A 20,416-nucleotide genomic window follows, 5' to 3' on the forward strand; every position below is an offset into this window, starting at 1 on the left:
TTACATCTGTCTCTTCCTAGTGGTCCCTGGGACTGTGTGTATGTATGTAGAGGGTGACCTGTCTCCATAGGGGTCTGCCACGGCCCAGTAATCAATGCTTGGAGCTCTGACACTCAGCTGGATGAGACTCACCCCTCAGAACTTGCCTGGGAGCCAAGAAGTCAGCAAAACTGCTCTGAGTAGCTAAAAAAGATGTCACAGCCTTTTTCTCCTGTTTGTGCAATTTGTTCACTATTGATTCTTTACACCTGAGGTCAGTGAATTCTTCCAGCTTTCCAGTACCCCAGTGTCTTTATGTAAAACGAGGGGTTGCTCTCCCCACCTCCTAACATTTTGAGCTGATTAGGAGAAGGACTATTCCAGACAGACACAGACAGAGGGTCAACTGACAGCCTAACCTCAAAAAAAGAAGACAGAAAAACTATAAAAGTGGGCGCAACCTCGGAAAACAATGCTGGAACCAGTTGGTTAGTGAGACTCGGGCCTTTGACGGCCCTGCCTCTTTTGGGCCATGTCGTGTTAGGCAGGCTGTTTTACCTCAGCATCCCCATCTGAGAAATGGGGTGATAATTGTGCTGGCCACACAGCATCGCGAAGGGATTAGGGTAGCCGGCGTGAGGTCAGTGATGTGAACAGCCGCTCCTCCTTCCCAAGGCGTCAGCAAGAGGCCAGGCATGGTGGGAGGACGGTACAGAATTCAAGAAAGAGTCATGACAAACGGTGAGCAGGATTTGAGGCTGTAGAGGGGACAGGTCCTTAGCTAGCCAGACAACGTTACAGCTCAGAATGTCTTTTTCCCTGGGATTTGCAGGAGCTGAGATTTGGTGGGCTCTCTTTCTCCCACAGCAGGCATTTCTGTCAGAGCAGGTGCAGGGACAGCGAGAGGATTCCCTCTAAGAGCATTTTACGAAATCCCTTTAGGAAAAAAAAAATCAAGGATGACATTTTTAGCAGGTTCTTAAAATCTAATGTAGCTTGTCTCTTGGGACCAAATTAATAAAACAATAATGAACATTCAAAAAATAAAAGTAATGTTATATCAAGGCTGATTGAGGCCTTTGCATTCTCTCTTAGTGAAACAGCCAGGATGGTCGGCATTCTCTGGTTGGTGTTGGTTGTTCGAGGCAGGCTCTCTGCCTAGGGGGGAGTAGGCTCCTCTGGAAAGCTAGCATGGGGCCTGTATCAGTTTCCTCTCCATGCATTCCTGTCCCCTCTGCTTGGCTCCCAGCTACCCACTCATTCTTTGCCTGGGTCTGCTCCACTCTGCAGTGACAGCTGGGGGACCTTTTTGGTCCTGTGCCTCTGAGCTGTGAAATATGCTGGGCTGGCCCAGGAGACCCCGAGCCTTCACTTCCTGTCCTGCCCTGTTCAGGCTGCAGACACCAGGGCCATCAGGGCAGAGAGAGCCTGAATTCAGAGCACACAGACAAGAAATCCAAACTTAGGCATTGCACAAGCCCTACTGAGAAGAAGCCTGATGGCAGAGAGCTTACGAGGCACAGAGCTGGAGGATAGGTGGCTCTGGAGTAATTAGGTTTGGCTGTCAGACCCTTGGAAATGCAGTACGATGATCCACGTGTGGCCAAGAAGTGGTCTCCTCATGTGTCTGGAGCGCGTCAGCAAGTGGAGTGGGCTGGCACCACGTGGCTCGTTGCAGAGTATCTTCTGAATGAGGGCGAGACGCGACAGCTGTGGGCCAGGGGCCTGCAAATGCCAGAAACCACGTTCCGGGACCAGGCCCTGCCATCCTCAGCAGGCTGTGGATTCTAGAAGTGAACCGGGACAAGTGCCAGATTTGTCAGAAATTAAAGCTGGCTTATCCACTTTGCTACTTCTTTTGGCTCATTTTCATCTAAAGGTTTTTCCTCTCCTACCTCGCCCCACACCATTCTTGCCCGAACATGGTTCAGTTGCCATCAAGAGACAGTGAAGAGATCGAGTTCACAGGCGCAGGCCCAGCGAACCCGTGATCCTGTCCCTTCCCCGTTCCCTTGCTCTGGGACAGTGCTGGAGGCACAGTGGCAGGTTTCTTTTAGCCCAGTCACTCTTTTTTTCTCGCCTTCCTACAGCCCCTGGATATGCAGTGGTATCACACGCAGACCCCACTTCTCTTCCCATTTCATTTATCCTTACACGTTTTAATTAGACAAGCCTGAGCCACATCTTCTGTGTCGGGTAAACTTTTGGGAAGAGTTCTCAGTGTGCTCCCTCCTTACTGGTCTCCCAGCCCCGGCTCCACCCCTCCTCGCTCTCTCCCTTCCTCATCTTTAGGATGTTTTGTTTTGTTTTGTTTTTCCTTTTTGGTCTTCAGTGAGTCCCATCCAGGTATCAAATATTTTTAAGCTGTGAGGGATGCGGTGCCGGGAACAACCGGCTGCTGCTTGTCAGCTCAGTGTTTCCTGTCTGTGCCCGGCAGGTTTTGACTGGAACTTGGTGTTTAAGTGGGATTACATGACACCTGAGCAGAGGAGATCCCGGCAGGGGAACCCGGTCGCCCCCATAAAGTAAGTGCCAGGCCTCCATTGGGGGGCCCCTCGCAGGTAAGACCCCAGCTTTGGCCTCCCGTTCCCTAGAGACCAGGTCGGGCTCTGCACCCTCTGCCCCCTTCCTGCAGCTCCGTTTCTCCTGTCTTAGCTCAAGGGGGAGTACCTGCCACTGCATCATAGAATAAAGGACTCTGCGATTTCTTTTCCTCAGATGAAGTCTAACGTATATATAAAGCAGGTCTGCCGTTCTCTGTGTTCCTGCGTGTTTACGTTGTGGAGTGTTTTCCACAGCAGGATGGGGTCTCCACGTTCACCTCAGGGGCTAGGGAGGAGCAGTGGGCCCCCTCCATGAGGGGCCGGCGTGAGGCCACTCTGCTGCTGCCCCTCCTGGGCAGCTGCCCTGCCTCAGCAGATCTTGCTCCCCTGTTTGCTCACAGAGGAGGCAGCTCATATCCATTAACACCTGGCTTCAGGATTCCCAGGCCGTGCGTGGGATGCATGCCAGGAGTCAGGCTGCGCCTCTGGCCGGGCACGAATGTGGGGTGCTCTTCAGGGTGGAGACGCAGTTAAGTGAGAGCACAGCTGCAGACTTCCACATGAAATACACTCGCTAGCGCTTATCCAGCATCTGCAGTGTGCCCTAGACTTTTCCAGCACCTGACATGGAAGTCCCACAGCATCTCTACTGGGAAGGAAGTAGGGGCTCAGTGAGCGTCCTGTTGACCCTTCCCGTGCTGATGAGGAAACGACAACAATGGTGGGTCCGCCTGACAGGAGGGACCTTCTCCATGATGGTGATAATGCTAAGGACAGCTGATGTTGTTGAGCATTTCCTAAGTGTGCTGAGTGCTTCATGCATGTAATTTTTTGTAATCCTCTAAGGAAACTGAGGCACAGAAAGACTGAGTACTGCCTAGGGCCGCTTGTCAGTGAGGGTTTCCAGCAGTTACCGTCTTGAAGGAGAGACGCAGTCCAGCCCCTTGCACCGTGGGAGCGTCTGAGCAGGAAAGTGAGGGAGGCATTCAAAGACAGCAGTGGTAAAGCAGAGAGAGGGGCACCCAGAATTCTGAGCAAGAAATGATGCTGTGTGGTTATTTTTAAGGTCAGCTTGTAGGGTTGACCTTGATGTAAGAATGCTGGTGATCTAACCTTGACCTTTGACCTCTTCCCTCCCACCCTCTCTGCCTCTTTAGAACCCCCATGATTGCCGGCGGGTTGTTCGTGATGGATAAGTTCTATTTTGAAGAACTGGGGAAATATGACATGATGATGGATGTGTGGGGAGGAGAAAACCTGGGTACGTATGAGTCCGTGTCTTCAGACACCAAAAGTTTCCAATTCTGGTGAAATAATGGTCTTTTCCTGCCCACCAAAAGGGATAGAAATGAAAAATGGGAGCTTTGAAGAGACTGTTAGGCAAGAGTTTGTGGTATACACAGTGCCAATTGGAAAAAAATTTTAAAGATGTTGGAGTTCATTGGGCATAATTAGCCGCCATATCAGTATAAATAGCACTCTTTTCACTCTTACAAGTGTCTTGGGTTGGGTATTAGAATATGTCACCCTGGGCTGGCCCCGTGGCTTAGCGGTTAAGTGCGCACGCTCCGCTGCCGGTGCCCCGGGTTCGGATCCCGGGCGCACACCGACGCACTGCTGCTCCGGCCATGCTGAGGCCGCATCCCACATACAGCAACTAGAAGGGTGTACAGCTATGACATACAACTATCTACTGGGACTTTGGGGGAAAAATAAATAAATCAAAATCAAAAAAAAAAAAAAAAGAATATGTCACCCTAAGAATGCAGGATGCTAGATACAGAAAATGTCCTTGAAGTTTTGAAAATGCAAACTCTTTAGTGTCATTTGAATCCAAGGGTTTGGAAAGCAAGCATTCAAAGATGGGGGAAACGTTTCAGGCTCAGGATTCATTTTTAGCCATGTAGAGTGGGAAATGAGCTCTGGCAATTGACTGAATTGTAATCATGGAAATCAGATGGGTGGAGAGGCCTCAGCGTTTAATCCCTTCTTGACCACTTTGTGAATGTTTCTAATTTGGTTTGATTTTTTTTTTTTTTTAAATAGCCCATGCAAATCATTTTTACCCAGGTTGAGGGACAGTGAAATTTTGTAGATTTTGGTCTATATTGGTAGCTGCATCACGTTTACTGTATAAAGATAAAAAGACTCTTCTTTTGTTTTCTTTGTTTGTTTAGGGTTTTTTTGTTTGTTTCACTTGAAGCCTTTAAGTGCTTGGGGTTTTGAGCCACTTTGCTATTGAATGCTGTTAAATTACATCACACTTGGGCGTACCCCAGGGAGGAAGAGGGGCAAGGAAAAGGAGAAAAAAAAAGGATGTCACTGTCATTTTTAGTAGTTTTTACATGTAACAGAGACTTTGATGGTTTTTGTTCGGCTAAAAGAAAAGACTAGAGGGGCTGGCCCGGTGGTGTAGTGGTTAAGTGCGCGCGCTCCACTGTGGCGGCCCAGGGTCCCCAGGTTTGGATCCCCGGGGCGCACACCGACGCACCGCTTGTCAAGCCATGCTGTGGCAGCGTCCCATATAAAGTAGAGGAAGATGGGCGCGGATGTTAGCCCAGGACTAGTCTTCTCGGCAAAAAGAGGAGGATTGGCATTAGATGTTAGCTCAGGGCTGATCTTCCTCACAAAAAAAAAAGAAAAGGAAAGACTAGAATACCTATAATTTTTCTCTCGTTTTATGTTAAAGTTAGTGATACCATCTCGTCTGCTGAGGATTTCTTCACTTTGATTTGATGTTAAAAGTTTCAATAACTACATTAAGACGAACGACCATGAGTCAGACTCCTTTTGGTTTTCTTTTTAATGATACATTGACAGGTAGGCAGGACTTGGATTGAAATCACTTGAGCTCAAAATGCTTCAGAGGAATTGTTAACCTTCTGAAGGGAATTCTGAGTCACCCTCGCTTCACAGGCTTCTCCTGATGGCTTGGTGGAAATGCAGCCATCCAGGACCACCCAGGAGGACGGTACTTAGGTGACCGTTTCCCGAAAACACGGTGTGGTTTTCAGAAGTGTGTACTATTCGCTGAAAGCCGAGATTAGGCGACCACAGGGCGCCCAGCCTTTTGTGTCATAGTGTAGAAAGAGCGTTGATTTAAATATCAAAAGAGACATTTCACCCAGAGACCAGAGGGAGGGGGGAGAATTTCTTTTAGTTGCCTCGTTTATTGTTGGTTTGGTTTTTATGTTTATGTAGCTGTGCTTTATGCGAGGTGCCATGAAAGGCTTGAGGAGGGGACTCAGGTGGGAGGACAAGGAGGAAGGGCTGAGCCCACCCTGCCTGGGCGCGGGTGGCATCTCCCCTTCCCTGACTGGCTCTGATAAGGCCACTCTCGAGGATCCTCTTCTCTCTTCAGAGGTTAGCCAGGCACAGGGTTTCAGCAAGGAGAGTTCCCCACGTGAGTCTTTCTTCTTCGCGCTGCTCTAACTTCTTTTTCTGGGTGCTGTGTACACACCCCCAGCGGCTGTCCAGCCTGGCTTGTGCGGGTGTGTGTTGGGAGAGGTGGGGGGGTAGGACACCTGAGAGAATCTAAAGGAGCTCCTCCAGGTGCGCCCCACCAAAACCAATGGAGCTTCCGGTTTTCCTAGCTAATGGTGGAAGTCTAATGTAAGCAATTAAAGAGGAGGTCAGAACCTGATCCCCAGCCCCTGTGATTAGATGTAGGGGTTAGGCCGCATGGGATAATTAGTTGTCCTTTTCTGCGTGTCCCCACAGCATTAGGACTGATGCTAAATGCTCCCCTTGCATCATCTCATTTCGTGGTTTCTTGGAGGACTGAGGTGTCACCTCAGGTCTCAGAGCTGGTTGTTAGCGGAGCTGAGATGCAAACACAAACTGCCTCTCAAAAAGCCACTGAGTCATCTTGAGTGATCATGTCCCACTGTAGGGCTCAGGCAGATCAGAGTTGAATATAACTGTAGCTGTACTTGGCTTTAAGAATCTCCCAGTAGATCTCTGAACAGATCCCTTACTGGTTTAACAGACTGCCTCTCTGGAAGCCAGGGGCCCTTCCAAGTCCCGATTTTGAGATTTCCAGTTAGGCAAATATATATTTAAATATACATTTTTACTTAAATACAGAGAACTTCTTATTCAGAGTTGCGTTGGACACCGTGAGAAGGAAAATCAGAAACCTTTCACTGGATAGGCTTGGATGGTTGTGACCATACGTTTTTCTAATACTCCGAGGGAATTGGTTATTAAAAAGTCCCTATAGCTGTGTGTGTCACTCATCCCTAGTGAGGGTGGGGTCTCCAACTGCTTTAGTTTGCCAGATTCGAGTAGAAGCTCATGCTGTTCTGCCCCGAGTGGGTGTTACGTGCTTTCAGCTATGCTGTCTGGGTGCCTGCTGCCCCAGGAGGCCATGTCTAGAGGGTTTACGCAGCAGCTGGCTTCATGGTCTGCAGTAATCCTACCTTGTTTCTGATCGTTCTGCATTGGTGGCAGCGACTGCTAATTCTGTACATTCTGTCTTGCCTCCCTACGTGTTCTTAGGGTGCAGAATGATGTAGAGGAAAGCTCTTTATACAAACCTCATGAAGTCTTTCAGAAAAAAATCTTGAACCTTTATTATACCTTGATTTTTCTGTTTAACCTCAGTTTCTTGCATTCAGTAGGACCTCTGCATACAGTCGCTCAGGATGGGTGGCAATTAGGACAGGTGCCTGTGTGTCCGGAAAGTCCGCCGTGTGCGAGCTTCTCCCGTGTGCCACTGCTCAGGGCAGGGGGCGTGTGTAAGGTGGCATGAGCCGTGCCTGCCCCGCATGCCTCATTCCTCCCACAGGTGGATTCCATGGGAAGCAGGTGAAGAGTAGCCTTCACCAGGGCCAGCTGGTTACTGACTGGTGAGAGTCTGTGGACAGCTGTGAGGTACCTACCTGTCAGTTACTCAAGTGTCCTTGGTCACTACCATGATCCGTAGGCACCTGTGAACTTTGCCAGGTGGCTTGAGGCCTGCTAATGCACAAGGACAAACGTAATGTGTGAAATTGAAGGGAAGAGATTATTTTCCTGGATGGAAAAAGACCAATGCATATTGGTACTCAGTGCATTTAAAGTGAGTTTTAGAGGAAGACAGCATATATGGTTTCCTGGAAGGACGGTTTCCTGTTATATCCACCTTCAAGCTTAATTGTGGGCATTTCATGCCTTTTGATTCATGGATGCTTTTACACGTTCTTCAGTTTCTAACTGTTGATACTAAGCAAGTGCAAGTGGAATAGTCCATGACGGTGAACCAGCTAGTGAAGGATTCAGTGCAAGCATTGCGTGAGTCGATACTTGTGACGGTACAGCCATATGCATGGTCTTAACACCAGGCATCATTTATATTCAAAATAGACCGAAGAATCACTCTTGTCTCAAGGCTTCCAGTCTGAATCTGAAAAATGTTTCCACATGCTCCTTCTTACTTTCTTTTTAATTTGGAATAGAATTCTTTAATGAAAACGTGAGATTTGGTGATACAGATATAGTTGGCTTCCATAATTCTGATCAGTGCTAAAAATCTAAGACAGTAAATGTCCCAGTGTGGGTAGTCTGTTTGGTATGGATTATTCTTTTTGTCCACACTGTTTTATGTTGTCTGTAAAACAACTCTCTGGGCTGTGGAGACACCCTCTTAGTGAACTAAAGTATGATCCTTCATTCAATCTTTTTTTTTCTCCAGCTTTATTGAGGTATAATTGACGATTTAAAGTTGTATCTATTTGAGGTGTACAACTTGATGTGATGTACATTTCCACTGTGAAATATTCACTGAAGTCAAACTAATTATATAACACATCCATATAAGACATACTTTCTTGATTGTGTCATGAAGCCTGGAGATCCAGGGTATCAGCCGAGTCCACGGTGGAAAGTTCAGGACCGTGTTCTGGAAAGACGTGCCTTATTCACGTCTCCTTCAGCAGCTAAGGGCGCAGGACGCCGCATTGATGGGATCGTGGTGGGTGGGCGTCTGCACCGTTTGTGGCAGCTGCTGTTCAGAGCAGCCCCAGGTTCTGTCGGTCACCCTGTCTCATTTGTCATCTCAGAGATCTCATTCCGCGTGTGGCAGTGCGGTGGCAGCCTGGAGATCATCCCCTGCAGCCGCGTGGGACATGTGTTCCGGAAGCAGCACCCGTATACTTTCCCTGGTGGCAGCGGCACTGTCTTTGCCCGGTAAGTGGTTGAGAGGCTGAACAGGGACCAGAACATGGCTGACTGCCACCCAGACAGGAGTTGAGCTTAGGCTGTATGGATACAGACATCCTTCAGTGGGACACCACTCAGCAATGACAAGGAACAACTGTTGATATGCACAGCAACTTGGGTGCCCCTCACGAGCATTATGCTGAGTGAGCGATGCTGGTCTCAAAAGGTGACGTATTGTCGGTTCCACTTATAGGACAGTCTCAGAAAGATACAACTATAGTGATAGAAAACAGACTAGTGGTTACCAGGGATTGGGGTGAGGAGAGTGTGACTGTGAAGGGGGTGCACAAGGGGAGTTTGGGGGGTGATGTATCCTGATGTGGTTGGCGCACAAATCTGTGCATATGTGAATGCTCAGAACTGTACACCCAAAAAATGTTACGTGAAAATACTATTTTAAAGAAGAGGAACTTAAGACTTTTTTATTACAGATTACCATTTAAGGTATAATATATGAACAGTATTAAAGTCAAGCCATACTAAATTCAAGCCCAAAAGACATCACAATATATAGATATGATTCATGATAGATAATAACTATATTTTAGCAAACATGAAGATGCCAGATGAAGAGCTTTTTGAAGAAAAATAGCAAATTACCAGTCCGTGGGACCACATTTTTTCCTAGAGAATTCTTTTAGATGCTAAAGATGAATAGTGTACAAGCCAGCCAGCCAGGCCTCAGGGAGATGGAAGTAGTCAGCCCAACATAGGCGCAGCTAAATAAGGTTATTTCAAGCACTGATAAATGCTGTGGAAAGATAAAGCGTGGTCATGTGGTCGAGCATGACAGGGCCAGGAGGAAGAGGAGTTCGCAGTGGCATGCACACAAAGGGACCCTCTGAGGAGGTGGTGCTTGTGTCAGACCTGCAAGGTGGGAAGCAGGTTCTGTGGGACTCCCGGGGAGCAGCGCTCCTGCGGGAGGAGCAGGTCCTCGGCGCTGAGATGAGGGTGAGTTTCACACGTCTACGGAACAGAAGGACGCCAAGTATGACATGAGGCCAGAGAACGAGAGGACTGCAGACAGGGTCGGAGAGCTAGGCGGGCTCAGTCATGAGCCCTTCCCCTGTAGGTCCTGGGAAACTTGGGATGTAGTTTCAATGCAGGGGGTGCTATTGTGGGTTTTAAGCAGGTATCTGACTTCTCTGTTTTAAGCTTTAGAGAGGGCCTCCTGGCCAGTGGGCAGAGGGTGGTGAGGAGGTGACACCGGGATGAAATGATGGTGTGTGTCCCTCGCCTCCACTGCAGGATCAGGGGTGGGGGACTTCTGAGAGCTGTCACAGAGGCGCAGGCAAGAGATGAGTGGCCTGGACCAGGGTTGTGGCCAGGACGATGCAGGCAGGTTCCACCTACATCCTTGGGCAGGCATTGTTTGCTAATGGACTGGCCAGGACAGGAGAGGAAGAACAAGGGATTGAGGGTGACACGCAGGCTCTTGGTCACACAGTTTGCTTGATGTGGTGCCTCTGCTAAAATAGGAAAGCTTTAGAGTCGAGTGGGGGTGGTCTAGGGGCGGGGGGATGACTAGTATGTCTTTTATATAGTATTTTAAATCTTTATAAGTACAGATTACACAATACACGTGTATTATATAGAAGCTGAATTCTTTTTTTTGTGAGGAAGATCGGCCCTGAGCTAACATCTGCCAATCCTCCTCTTTTTTTTACTGAGGAAGACTGGCCCTGAGCTAACATCCGTGCCCGCCTTCCTCTACTTTATATGGGACACTGCCACAGCATGGCTTGACAAGCGGCGCATCGGTGCATGCCCGGGATCCGAACCGGCAAACCCTGGGCCACCGCAGCGGAGCGCGCGCACTTACCTGCTTGCACCACCGGGCCGGCCCCTAGAAGCTGAACTTTTAACATAGAGAATCTGAGTTCTAGGAAACTTTAATAGAAGCCAAATATCAAATAATGCTTCTGACCAAATTACCTTTTCTCAAAAAGTATATCCTTTCACAATTGTTGTCTAAATTTCATTTTTGCTCTCTGTTAGAACCAAAAATACGGTCTTATCCAATAGAGTCCACAAAATCAAACAAGATATGTACATTTTTTCCACGTAGCAATGTAAGATTCTGTCCAGGAACCTCTTGCATAGACCCATGAAACACCCTAAGTCAAAGCCAGTGACGTCTACCAGCAAGCAGTGGAATTTCAGAAAATAGTCTGTTAAAATACACAAGACATTGCTGGGGCTGACCTGGTGGTGTAGTGGTTAAGTTCACATGCTCCACTTCGGCGGCCCAGGGTTCGCAGGTTCGGATCCCGGGCGCAGACCTATGCACTGCTCATCAAGCCATGCTGTGGGAGGTGTCCCACATATAAAGTAGAGGAAGATGGGCACGGATGTTAGCCCAGGGCCAATCTTCCTCAGCAAAAAGAGGAGGACTGGCAATGAATGTTAGCTCAGGGCTAATCTTCCTCACACACACACAAAAAATACACAAGACGTTGCTTTATACACTTTATTTTAAAGGGCTCTTTTTTAGAAGGGAAACTTTTTCATTGTATTTTACAGCCAAGGAGTCTGTGTCCTAGAGATCTGGAGTGGAGACTGACCCAGGGTTTCTGTGTTTGGGGCAGCATAGATCTTAGACCTCAGTAAGGCCCTCCACTGCCCTCTGTCTTCAGTTGACTCATCTGAAAAGATAAAGAGGTGGAATTAGATTATTTCTGAGGTCCCTTTTCAGTTCCAAGTTCTCTTTAATTTCCTCTAATATGTGGCGTTAAATGTATAAGTATTTTACCATCTAAAAATTGGGACTTACCAACAATAGCTAATATTTAGAGTGTATTGTGTGTGCTAGGCTCTTCTAAGTACTTCACAAATAATAACTTACGTAATTCTCGTAAAACCTTATGAATTAGATACTATTATTAATCCTCATTTGAGGGATGAGAGAAATGGAGGCAAAGAATAGTTTGGTTCCTTTGTCCAAGTTCACACAGCTGGACAGTGATAGAGCTGGTTTTCACTTTGGGCAATGTGGCTCCAGAGTCCATGTCAGTACCACACATTGATCTTTTTTTTTTTTTGCAGGGAAAGATTTGCCCTAAGCTAACATCTGTTGCCAATCTTCCTTTTTTTTTCCCCCACCCACCAAAGCCCTAGTGCATGGTTGTATATCCCAGCTGTAAGTCATTCTAGTCCTTTTTATGTGAGCAGCCACCACATCATGGCAACTGACAGATGGGTGGTGTGGTTCTGTGACTGGAAAGTGAACCCTGGCCGCCAAAGCGGTGAGCACCGAACTTGAACCACTAGGCCATCAGGGCTGGCTCCACATGTTGGTCTTTTTATCTAGATCCCTAAGTGCAGTTAGTGCCTGAGGTTGCTGAGATTCAGGAATGAGATGCAGATTCTAAAACAGGTTCTAGAATAGCATGTAGAAGATTATTTTACTTATGTACGTTAGTCTGTCAGTGAATGAGTGAGTGAGTGAGTAAATGGCCAGTGAAGGGATGGAACAAGTACCCTGTGTGGGGTCCTGCCTGGTTTTGCCACCCCGTGTGCCACATAGGCACCTGTTACTTTAGAAAGACTACGGTGATGACACACCTGCAAATTCTGGCATCATATCTTTGGTTGTGGCAGCCACATCCCTTAAGATCGGCTGAGAGTGAACACTGGGGCGGTCCCTTCCATTTTTTTTGCACAGCTACGTGTCCAGTTAGCTTCTTAAAAGCCTCTCGAGAGACTGTTTGGAGGGTGCTGTGTGTGCTTGAGTGCACATGTAGATTAGAGTTTACCCAAAGGCCAGGGCAAGTCCCAGGCAGAAGAGTGGTGGGGTGGGCGGGGGCGGGGTGGGGGCTGGATCCCACGGGTGGGTATTGGGTTTAGGCTTAGCAGGTAATGGTGAAACTTCAGGTATATCAGTGAGGGATAATACGAATAAGCTAAATACAGGAAACCAATGGTTTAAACTTATTTTCTTATCAAACTTTTTTCTGTTATCACCACCAAGCAGTATAACTAGCCAGTTTGAATTACACCTTCTCTCTCCTGCCTGCTTCCTGATGGAGCTACTTTATCTTCACTGAGTGTGTGGTGGGGGTTGGGGTGGGTAGGGAGGTGGAGGTAAAGACAAGGAGCACCTGGGTGTGAGAGTAGACCTTGGACCTCTCTGGGGGCCGCTAACTCTGTAGCAGCTAGAAGACTGTTTGCCATGTGGTGTGTTCCTAATAAATGTTTGAATGAATGAGTTGGAACTGAGCACTGAGTAGCACAGGCAGCTTATTCTTTGAGGCCACTTATGTACATATCTTTTTTCTATTAACTAGACAGAAGAAAAGTTGCTTTGCATTTAGGAATTAAGAAATGACTTAATCCTTTAATGACTTAGGTAATTTAAAACCACTCTGTGATTGAAATTCATAAAACCTTTAAACCATTAGGGCTGAAAGGGACCTAGGAGACCCTTGGGTCACATCCTTTCATTTTACTGATGGGGAATCCGAGTCCCCCAGAGGACTGGAGTCGCACAGCCAGTGAGGAGATTGCCTGGGCCGCGTAGCAAGACACTAAAATCTCTGTTGGAATATTGAATGGCTCTTCTGAGAAATAATACTTACGATCCAGTATCCCCGGCACTTTAAATACTCGTGGTCGTATCTATGTATTTTCTTTTTACAGAGAAAGTAAAAGATCATCAATCTCATGGTCCAAGATAGCACTCTCCTGTTTTGGTGAATCCATCTTTCAATCTCTCCTCCTGCCCCTCCCTCCCTTCCTCTCTCCCCATCCTCCCCCTCCCCTCTTCTGCCTCCACACACATATCTACTATGTGTTGTTCTGGAATCTATTTTATTTTCATCCAACAATAAAGGACATCATTCCATGGCAACATGTAAGATGGAGACCAGGATTTTTAATGACCACGGGAGTAGTCTATTTATGTGATTGACTTCCCTGTTGATGGTCATATAGTTTCTAATTTTTGCTCTTATAAACAATGCTTTCACTATATGTTTTCATTCCTAGTTGATTATTTCCTTGAGGTAAATTTCTAGAGTGGAACTGCTGGAGCAGAGGATGGGTACATTCATATTGTCTTGTCTGTCTCTTAAATGACATTCTAAACAACAGTCCATCTTTCACTTCATGAAAAGAAAAAGGGTATATACATCACTTTATGTGAAAGATATATGCCCCAAACGGAAATTATTTTAATAACTGTAGCTCAGATAATTTGAAAGGCTCACCATTTAAAAGAGACATTTCTGGCAAAGAAGAGGAACTATTTTAAAAGGCGAACGTTGCCTCCTTAATATATTTATTTTGGAAGATATATAGGTTCTTAAGGAGGATCGGCTCTAAGCCTAAGGTGTGAGCCTCTTTTGAACCGAGTCCGGGACATGGGAGACAGAGGTGCACTGTATGAACGCTGCTTGGTAAGTGGTTTAAGGAGAATGTTGGCAGGATACGGAGCTGAGGCCTGTGTGTGTGGCAGCCTTCAGTGCGTGTTGTACATTCACAAGTAGGTGTTCCAGGGGCCTCATTGATCGCGAATCAGGTTCTCTCCATGATTGCCAGATTTCAGCACATGGTTTTCTTGCCTTCCAGAAAAGCCTGTTCTGTCTGTGCTCCTCCAGCACAGTGTGGTAGGAACCCCAGGTGTGGGGCACAAAGCTACTGTCCCCTTCACATCACTATTCCTTATCCAAACAGGACCCTCTCAACTCAGGTCTGCAGAAAAGAAAGTCATCTTAATAGTAACTCTTATCCGTTCTTAACTTTTTCCAAGAGCTGTTAAGTCTTATTACAGCTGTGAGGAGACAGGCCATAGAGGCCCAGGATTGCTCGGCTGTGCTCGCTGTACCAGCCTTCTGTGGATACATACACGAGTTATTGCAGAGTAATTCTCTTTTGTCCTTCTTGATCGTACAACTCCAGTCCCTTCTTTAAAATACCTGCCTGTGCTGTAATTCTGACTCTAACTTGTGCTCTTCGATGACCTGTGTTCTGTGAAGGACGAGAAAGCGAGCTGTTTGTTCAGCAAGCACCCGCTGAGTGCCTGCTGCCTGCAGACACAGCCCTGGCTGCTGAGTGGGGACAGCCTGCTCTCTGCGTCACTGCCGAAGCTGCCAGCCCACCTGGAAGGACCTGCCTAAGAGCACTGCAAGCACACAAGTGCAAACGGGGTGATGCTGATGGAAAGAAAGCAAATCACAGCTCAAGGAGATTTATTTTGTTTCTAGGAACACCCGCCGGGCAGCAGAGGTCTGGATGGATGAATACAAAAATTTCTATTACGCAGCAGTGCCTTCTGCCAGAAATGTTCCTTATGGAAAGTGAGTGTCACTTGTGCCCTCTCATGCTGCTTTGCTTAGGATCCTTGCGGGGGGCGCGCCCCAAGAACCATTCTGTGGCCAGAATTGAGAACAGCCGCCCAGGCGACACAGGGGGGCGTCTGCTCAAGGCCGGGTGAGGACCTGCAGTGGGAGGTGTGTGGAAGGTGAGGCGGGGTCACAGGGACGGGAGTGTAGACAGTCCAGGCTCCGCCACCCGCCCAACCCTGTTCTCATCAGCAGGTCTCCAAGTTTGACGTAGATAGCCCATCCATTCTTAAAATTTGTAAAGGAATGTCGTTTCCCTCTCTCCAGTATCCAGAGCCGATTGGAGCTTAGGAAGAAACTTAGCTGCAAGCCTTTCAAATGGTACCTTGAAAATGTCTATCCAGAATTAAGGTAAGCCCCAGGGACCTGAGGGTTTCATTTTGTTAAGGGCCTAGAAACAACCAGCGTCAGCAAGATGGAGAGGCCTCCAGAGGTGGAGCGAAGGTTGTGAGGCTACATGTCCTCTCCCACAGCTGTCCCCAAGCATCCCCAAGAATGTGCTCCCTCAGTTGTGGTCTCCTGCTCTCTCTCCTGCTGAGTTACCCTCCCATTCTTCATAGACTTGGGAACAATCCCAAGGTGTCACCTCATTTAGCTTGTTCCCCAGTGGTAGGATGACAGGGGCTAGATGACCCCGAGCACTGTTGTCTGACCAGCTCTGTAAGTGGCCGGAGGAGCAGTTTGCAGCCTCCCTAGTTGTGTGCTCTGTGCTGTCCGCCGTTGGTCCCTCCCTGCCCAGCGGCCCCTGTTTTGGCTTCTGTGGCCTCACCCTCCTTGCTCCTCTTGTCCTAGTTAGTGAGTGTCGGGAGCAGAGGGCCAGTACTGAGGGGGCAGAGGCTGAAGACTGATTGAACTCATCACTTCCCTCTTTGCTTCTGCTCATCTGTCCTGTGGGTCAGCGGATAACGGCACCAGCCGAGGCTCGGGGAACCGCCCATGGTGCCTCTCTCCTCCAGGCTGGTTTGTACCACTGTAAAATGGGAATGATAGTGCTGGCATCCTGCTTCCCTCCAGGAGGATTAACGATGGCAGAAATATTCTTCTGAGCCTTCTCTCTACACCTGGCCTTTCATCTTAAATTAATGCAGCTCTGCGTCCTCCGGGAGCCCTGCTGCCCTCACCAGAGGACCTGTAGGTCTGCAGGGCTTCAGGAATGAACTTCATCTTCTTAAAGGGATTGCCAGACAGCTTCTGCCTTAATGTGGTACATTCTTTATTCTGAATATTCCCAGGGCATTTTACAGCGAGTCTCATATCTCCAACTCAGTGACTGCGAACGCAGGAGTCACCGCCATTATCTTTCGTAAAAGCTCACGGCTCCTTCAGAGCCCTTGTCAGGGAGATTTGGTTGAATTAGGTAAAGCGGCCTCACCTCGTGCTGCTGTTCGCTTACCTCGTCCTTTGGAACTGTTTCCTCTGCTTGTAAAGTAACGGAAAACATGGTGCCACCCGTGCCCCGCAGGAGGAGGAAGGAAGAACAGCACATTCTCCTCCCTCGATCCCCTCTGTGAGGACAGCGTTTGCTGGGGATTGAGAACAGTGGTGCTCACCAGTAGGAAGCCCCTGCTCTTCGTCTCTCACCAGCTGATCAGGGCTTCAGAGCAGTGGGTGATAGCCCCACAATCTTGCCCTTTGCTTTGCCTGTGACTTGGGGTAGTTTCACCCTGGGGTCACCCACGATTTGAGGTGACGTTGGGCCCTGCACCCATTAAGACCACATCTGAAGCATTCAGCCCGACGCCAGCGGGTGAATCTGCCTCCCTGTCCGTGAGGGCAAGGCAGACACCATCTTAGTATCTGTGCTGTGTCAGGAATAATCACGGCTGTTTGCTGAGTGTTTCCTGAGGGCCAGGCTCTGGGCTAAATGCTTCAAATGAAATGCTTTGTGTGATGCTTGCAGCAGACCTGTTTGGGAGGTACTGTGCGGAAAAGGGCACTGAGGTTTAGAGAGAGCGCGTGTCTGAAAGATCCCACACCTGGCACATGGCAAAGGCAGGGTCAGATTCAACTCTGATCCTGAAGCATGCTGCCCTGCCTGTGCTCTCTTGCTTTGATTGTATCAGGCCACCCGATTAATCCACCAAGGTTCTTGCCTCTACGAGGTAAAGGTCAAATTCTAAGTCTACTGGAAAGTTCCAGGCAACAGGATCTGACCACATTAATTGCTTTCCTACATGACTTCCAACAGATTGACATTGAAGAGAGTAGGAGCCTTTCCTGTCCAGAAAAATTTCCCTCATGGGGAAGAAAGAATATTTCTCCAGCATAAAATCTTCAATTCGGGTTCGAAATCTAGACACTCGGAGAAATGCTGTCTCGCTGCCACGGCCCTGCCTGTGGGGAGGGTGTGGTGCCTGGTAACGGCCTTTCTCTCGTTGTCCCCGCTGCCTGAGATGAAGTCACTGAGGCAAGGGCTGGGTGACGGGAGCTGGTGGTCCTGCGCAGTTAGGCAGGCGATTCTCGTGTTGTTTTCCAGGGTTCCTGACCATCAGGATATAGCTTTTGGGGCCTTACAGCAGGGAACCAACTGCCTGGACACTTTGGGACACTTTGCTGATGGCGTTGTTGGAGTTTATGAGTGCCACAATGCTGGGGGGAACCAGGTATGTGCGTGGGGTGAACTGGAGCACAGGGAGGCCCAGGGTCCTGCTGCCTTCTTTCCTCTGTGGTCCGAGATGTCTGTGAGGACAGCCTGGCTCCTGCTGGCACCCTCCTGCAGCCAGCCTCGGGAACAGATGGGATGGCCCAGATCCTGACTGACGTGTGGAGCCTGTCCTCAGCCTTGGGCTGGGCTCTGCTACAGCGGCAAGGGGCACGCTGGTTAGCATGGACGTCGACATCCATTGTCAAGGCATAGCTGCGGCACTGTTGGCCTTAGTCTTTTCCTCCTTCTCATCTTCCTGCCACCTCTGTCCTCCCTGTGGTGTGTGTGCATCCCCGAAGTGCCTGTCCTGTGTCTGCGTCTGGTCCCTGAACGTGTTTGTGAACACCTGCCTGTGTCCCTACTTCACAGGTGTGTAACCCCATCACTGCGGCTGCTGCTAAAGTCATTATTGCTCCCTGCCTGTTAAGATAATAATAGCTGAGATATAAAATATTAATAATTACTTGCTTGAGTTTGACACACACACAAGCTTTTCCTAGAGGCATAAAAACCCACCAGCTTCTGTCATCATTGAAAGGAGAGAAAGAAGTGAATGCTTGATAGGCCTAACTGTGACCTGTGTGTTCCAGAAGGACAGTGTTCCAGAAGGCAGCTTTCCCCACGAGATAATAATAGGTATTTGGTAAATGTGGGCCTCGTACACAAAAAACGTTGGGCAATGCTATGTACTCTTATCTCCTTGTTGAAAACGTGCCTGGCTCTCAGAGGCCCTGCAGTTAAAAAAAAAAGGCAATTTAACTCTGTATGTCCGAGATTTATTAATCCCAGAACCTTCTCTGAATAGAACTATTTTTAAAAGAGGGTGCTTACTTTTGCATCAAGTTGGCTGTTCCAAATCCTCCCGAGGAGTGTCGAGGCAGGCAGCAATCCCCAAATACTCTGCTTCCTCTCTTCACCTGGCAGTGTCATTTTTGCGGTTGACTGGAAGGGCCTGGACACTCTAAATTAGACAAGTGAGGGGCAAGGGAGGGAGGACGGTCCCCGTCCCTCCCCCCACCCCCCCCCCCCCGGCTGTGGGCTACCGTCTGGGGCTGGCCGGCACATGCACGCTGCCCCCGGGCTCCCAGGGGCTCACCTGTCCTTAAAGGACATCCTCTGGCTCCCGAGGATGCTGGGGTGAGCGCACAGCCAGCCTCTCGGTGCGGCTTCACTTAGGAATTCTAAGTATTTAAACCTATGGTGTGTGGGCCCCCGTTGTACTCTTGTCCCAGGCCCTACAGAAGTTAGATGGGAAGGGAGAGAGAGTCGAGGAGGGAAGAGCAGAGGGAAGGGAGAGGCCAGCAGTGTTCATGGGGTTGGGAAAGGAGGAAGGGAAGGTGCGCTCCCACCAGGAGTGTTGCTGTGTCCTTGTCAACCCTTTGGTCTGAGGCACTGAAATTAAATGTGGTTTTCACTGCTGGGAAACCAGGCGGCCCGCGTGACCTGCTCGGGCTCTCACGTCTCGAGTGGCGATGCGAGACCGTGGGGTTCTGTCATCCTTCTTGTTCTGGTACAGGTTTGACAGCAAAAAACCATACAGAGACTGTTCCTTCTACACTAAGCATGAAGATGTTTCTTTCCACAGTTTGGGGCTTCAGTGTGAGGTGGGAAAGCAGTGAGTACAGGGAGAGATCATTTTTATCTGTTTCCATCCATAACCGTAATGAAAATACTAAAATTTCACCCTCAGAAAAGCGAAGCCTTGTGAAGACGAGGAACACTTCAAAATCAGACAGATCTAATTTTCCAGAAGCTGAGTTTCACCTCAGTCAGAAAGGCAGTGCTTTGGGGTTTGGTAGTGCAGCATTAATTCAGAAATTTGGAGAATTCATATGGGGCTGGGTGACGCTTACCTGTGGTGTGTGTGTCACAAAACAGGTACTAAGGTAAATTATTCACTGTCTGTATTCTCAGATTTTTTATTATTCCAGATTGGCCTCACGTTCCCCATTTGATTACTGGGGTTCCCTGCTGTCACATTTGCAGTGTTCTGATGATTCAGGGAAAGTCAGAGGGGTCAGTCCTTTATATCTCAACAGCTCTCCTGGGAAGGAGAGGTCTTCCTCTGTAGAGCATTTAAAAGAAGCACGTGTGCTGACTCTTCCTAAAGGATCCCCCCCACCGCCCGCCCCATCGTCGTGGCTCAGGCACCCAGCTTCAGTCCACCCTGGGCTCTATTCTTGGCTGGTCCCCACTCAGCATGGCCTCAGGGAATAGAGGCACCTTTCACCTCACAGCTGGTAACAAAAGCCGGTGGCAGCTGGGCAGCAGGCTACCACTGCCTGTGTGGTCACCCCCACCTTCCCCCCAGGAGGAAGGACCAGTGGCCGTGGCTCTCGCTCCCCAGATCCTGTCTGGAAGTTGGTCTCTGAGCCCCTGAGCACTGCTCTCTGCAAGCCCATCGGTAGGCTGACATGGTACGTCCTGGCCTGCCCAGCACATTGCCAGTTACTCCTGTGGCCCCCATGTAATTTTTAATAGCCCTTCCTTTAGTCTGAAGGGTGCCTTGGTTTGCACAATAAATTATAGTCAACGTATCATAGGCACGGGAGCTCACTGCTGAGGAGCTGCTCTTAGGATGCCTTTTTGGGGAGGAAGTAGATTGGGACAGTGTGGGAGGCCACCTAGAGGTGGCTGCTCCCAGCTGTGTGCAGAGGTGACAGTGCTGTGTTGTGGCCCAGCCCAGACCTTGCCAGCACAGAGCCTCC

At 48.8% G+C, this 20,416-nt stretch overlaps 1 protein-coding gene across 1 annotated transcript in view; it reads left to right on the forward strand.

Annotated features, from left to right (window-relative positions):
• The window catches only part of GALNT2 (polypeptide N-acetylgalactosaminyltransferase 2), a 198,314-nt gene that overhangs the window by 169,065 nt on the left and 8,833 nt on the right, over nucleotides 1–20,416 (forward strand). Inside the window, exons 9-14 of the mRNA XM_058543079.1 lie at nucleotides 2,417–2,504; nucleotides 3,680–3,783; nucleotides 8,564–8,690; nucleotides 14,927–15,019; nucleotides 15,332–15,415; nucleotides 17,541–17,667. Coding sequence (XP_058399062.1) covers nucleotides 2,417–2,504; nucleotides 3,680–3,783; nucleotides 8,564–8,690; nucleotides 14,927–15,019; nucleotides 15,332–15,415; nucleotides 17,541–17,667 — 623 coding nt within the window. The remainder of the gene's footprint in view (nucleotides 1–2,416; nucleotides 2,505–3,679; nucleotides 3,784–8,563; nucleotides 8,691–14,926; nucleotides 15,020–15,331; nucleotides 15,416–17,540; nucleotides 17,668–20,416) is intronic.

The sequence above is a fragment of the Diceros bicornis genome, chromosome 6 (genome assembly GCF_020826845.1).
Source record: "Diceros bicornis minor isolate mBicDic1 chromosome 6, mDicBic1.mat.cur, whole genome shotgun sequence".
NCBI lineage: Eukaryota > Metazoa > Chordata > Mammalia > Perissodactyla > Rhinocerotidae > Diceros > Diceros bicornis.